This window comes from Pygoscelis adeliae, unplaced genomic scaffold, assembly GCF_000699105.1.
Source record: "Pygoscelis adeliae isolate BGI_AS28 unplaced genomic scaffold, ASM69910v1 Scaffold637, whole genome shotgun sequence".
In the NCBI taxonomy this organism is placed as follows: domain Eukaryota; kingdom Metazoa; phylum Chordata; class Aves; order Sphenisciformes; family Spheniscidae; genus Pygoscelis; species Pygoscelis adeliae.
The window spans coordinates 299,361-303,208 of NW_008825168.1; the positions used below are offsets into that span (position 1 = coordinate 299,361).

Consider the following 3,848-nt stretch of genomic DNA (forward strand, 5'->3'; position numbering starts at 1 on the left):
GAGCCAGGCATCGCTCCCTGCACATCCGAGAAGCACGTTTGCACCCGGAGTACTGTTTCTCTCCGCTTTAAATGGACCAAGTCATTAAAAGCCCACCCAAACCCCGTCCCAGCCAGGGCGCAGGAGGCAAGCTTTGTGTCCGTTCCACTCCCCCTCCATGGCCGCTGCTACCCTGGGACGATGTCCATGCAGGGACACCAGCACAGTGCTGTGCCACCCTCCCCAGGCTCGGTCTCTGTCCCACGCACCTCTGCCTTGCTGGAAAGCGCTGCATGGCCGCATTCATCCTCCGCTTGTCCTGTGTGCCCGAGGCTGGACCCAGGTGAGGCACCCAAAGGTGGTATCTGGAAAGAGGCAAAAGCTTTGAGCACAAATGCCCCTGAGCCCTCCCTGTACTCAACCAACCAGCCCCGGCAGCATCAGCACATGCAGACAAATCTCTGGATGCAGCCAGCAGCCCCCCTTGCCCAAGTGCCCGAGCCCACGCTGCCTCCGATCCGTGTGCCAAGCCACGGCATGGCTGCTGGAGTGAGGAACACCAAAGACCTTCAGTGCCCAGCCCTGGAGCCAGGGTTTGGAACTGGTGAGTTGCCCGCTGTGGCAGCCCCAGCCCACGGGACTGGGACCCTTGCAAGGAGCCATCGGCGAGGGGGAACAGCTCGGCCAGCACTGGGCTCAGCTGCCGGGGTGTCCTGGCAGGGCTGGAGGCAGCTGCCCGGGATGCTGATGCAGCAGATCAGGGCTAGCAGGAGGGGAAAGGAGAGGAACATCACAGTATGTCCAGTTCGTTAACGCTTGCAGGGCCTGCTCTGCCAGCTGCCTTCTCCATCGCAGGGTAATAACCCCTTGAAACCCTCCCGTGCCCCCACTGCAATCCCGGAGCTGGGGCTTCCCTGCCCTCTCAGCCTCACATCAGCTTTGAACGCAGAATGGCCTTCACCCCTGTGCAAAGACTTCCTTCCCCTGCCCTCTCCCAGCCCAAACGCTTCTCAGCTGAACCCTTCCCCGCTGCGCCGGGAGGGCAGCTGCGGAGGAGGATACGCGTAGGCAGGGAGCGGGGACATTGCGTCCGTTGGCCTTGCAGCGAAAATACCAGTGCCGGGCTGGAAGCAGCCTCCGGGCTGGCTTGAAAAATGGTTGGCAGGGACAAAACCTTCACCCTGAGCCTGGCTGTGCCCACAGCCCCTGCCAGCCGGGGCAGAGGGGAGAGCCATCCCTGCCTGAAGCATCCCGACAGCCCCAGGGAGCCTGCCCCAAATTTCAGGGCTCCTCAGTCCTGCTGTGGCCGGTGGGTGCTGCTGTGCCGGTTTTCCTCGCAGCCATGAGGTAAGAGCAGCTGAGGCGAGGGCTGCCGTGCCCCAGGCACAGGGTGCTCTGCAAGAGCAGGGCAGCGTCCTGCAGCTGAAAAATGGAGGGAGAAATTGTTGGGGCAACGCTGGGAGATTTGACAACCGAAGAGGACACTATGGCACCCCAGGCATTGCTCTCCTATACGAAACACAGCCCAGGGGCAATACAGGGAGACTGTTTCGAGTGGTGGGGAGCGAGGGAAGCATGGACCGGGGCCAGAAAACAGCAGGAGCTGCTGGAGAAGCAGGGACCTGTGCTCCAGCTGCCAGCCCACAAGCCAGCATCTCTCCACGGTTGCACGCTGAACAAGAAAGCCTCCACACAGGAAAAAAAAAGCGCTGCAAGGAGACCACACACGTCATTATCCAGGAGCATCTGGATAATGATGGACTTGACACAGGCTGCCCAGGCCAGCTGCTGCAGCAAACAAAGATTGCATTGCCACCGGCATCCAAGGGGACGTGTTCGGCGGCAGCTGCCTGGCCCCGAGGCCACGCAGGGTGGGGAATACTCCCTGCCTGCTCCTGCTTGCGGGCAGGATGGACCCAGCCCACTTCACAGCACATCCCGTGCCCGCTTATGTCTGAATCATACCTCTGCACAGTTTGCCAGGGCCTGCCACCGCAGGGTTAAAATCCAACAAGTCATTTACCTTAAATACCAATGCAGTAATACATCTGTCCTGGCTTTTGGCAGCTCTTGGCTTTAGAGCTGAAGCATTTGTTGGATCATCAGAAACATGTTTTTGCCCTTTAGCTTCCACAGCCAACAAGCGAGACGCCTGCGCATGAAGCTGACTCAGGAGCGAGGAGACAAGACCCCCAGGGACATTTTGGGCACAGGCAGCACCAACTACAGATGGCCCCAAGTTACGCAGGGGAAGACGGCTCAGACACGGGAGCTTGGTGTTGTCCCCCCCAAATCCTCCCTCGTGGCTCTGCTGCCACGCAAGCCCTCTCCCAGCCCTACGGGAGATGGAGGCCGGGCTCCCCATCACAGCATCACCTGGTTTGCAGCTCATTTTTGGCTGTTTCCTCCCCACTTCCTCCGTCCTTGGCACAAACCCCTCTGAGCAATGGGTTTCCCTTCTCAGAAGGGACACGAGGAGCCCATGGGGCTGGTGTGTTCCTCTCTCTGTCCTCAGTCATAGCGACGGCCCCAGTGTCTATGGGCAGGATGGGGACAAACGAGTGCCCCACTCCAGCCCCACGAAAAGGGAAGATCCCAGGCTGCAAAGCAGGGGGAGAAAATTGTCTTGGATTAAACTCCCAGGCCCTGCGTGTTGCCATTTATGGCTGCACTTTCTGCTCCAAGCCTGATGCAAGACGTTGCAAGAGGGAAAGAAAGCAGACAGGAGACAGCGAGCCAGAAAGAGAAGAGCCAGGAGGAAAAGGGGAAGGAAGAAGCCTTTAAAAAAAGAATAAACAATAACGTTGGGCAGAGTTTAGCAAAGCAAAGCAGCTGCTATGTCGGCAGCTCCCTTTTACCCCACCACTGGGGCTCTCCATTCTCCCACCAGCCAGAGAAAGAGCTGCTACAGAACGAGAGCAGTTTTCCTGCTCCGGGCAGTGGTCCTGCCAGCCCCGGGGTGCCTGGCGGGGATGTGCCTCGTGCAGAGGCAGTGCTTCACAGGTTTGTCCCCCCCAGAGCGCAGGGAGCATCTGCTCCCACCAGTCCCCCAGTCACCACTGCGGGCAAGGATGAGGCATGGAGCGGCCAGAGCCCCACTGAAGCTCCGGGGCCATCCAGTCCCTGGCGAGGGGTCAGGCAGCACCAGGTCTGATTAGGAGAACACCGGCATGTCCCACGGCAGGGTGAGGAGTCCCGGCTCAGCAGCACCCGTCCCCACAGGCAGCGTCATGCTCCAGTGCAGCACCCCCAGCAGTGCACCCAGCCGGCTCATCTGGTGCTCTTCCCTTTTTGCTCCGGCCTCTGGCAAGCAAATGCCACAGGCACCAACACTGGGACATCTCTTGTTGCCACGGATGGGCCAGACGGCATCCTTGGGCAGGGGCAGGCAAAGCCTGCCCTCTCCTCGAAGCCTTACCCGGCAGCCATTCACATGGGTGGGCACTTCAGAAGGCAAAGAGTCCTCGTGGCCTCTGCTCCAGCAGTGCGCCGGCTCTAGGCAGGCTCCCGGGGCCGTACCCAGCCCAAGAAGGGACTGAGCGGCAGCCCAACCTCCCCAACCCACCGCAGGGGACGCAACATAAAGCCCAATGCAACCGTGCCCCACGCTGCGTCCCAGCACCAGCCCTGTGCTCCAGCCCCGTGACTGGGATGGAGGGGAGGGCACGACATGCGCACAGGCTCCCCGGGGTGCGTGACACGCATCCTGCCTTGCTTCCCAATTTGCAGACACTGCAAGAGATGATGCATTCGTTATTGGCACAGACTGCACCGGCTGAGAGCCACGGCACGTCTGAGCAGTTACAGGTCCGACAGGAGAGCCCCGCATCCCGCTGGCAGGGGCCTGTGCTGCTGCTGAGGCTGTGACG

At 60.6% G+C, this 3,848-nt stretch overlaps 1 protein-coding gene across 1 annotated transcript in view; it reads right to left on the reverse strand.

Annotated features, from left to right (window-relative positions):
* MXRA7 (matrix-remodelling associated 7) overlaps positions 1 to 3,848 on the reverse strand; it is a 40,131-nt gene that overhangs the window by 21,303 nt on the left and 14,980 nt on the right. The window contains exon 2 of the mRNA XM_009328912.1: positions 249 to 344. Coding sequence (XP_009327187.1) covers positions 249 to 344 — 96 coding nt within the window. The remainder of the gene's footprint in view (positions 1 to 248; positions 345 to 3,848) is intronic.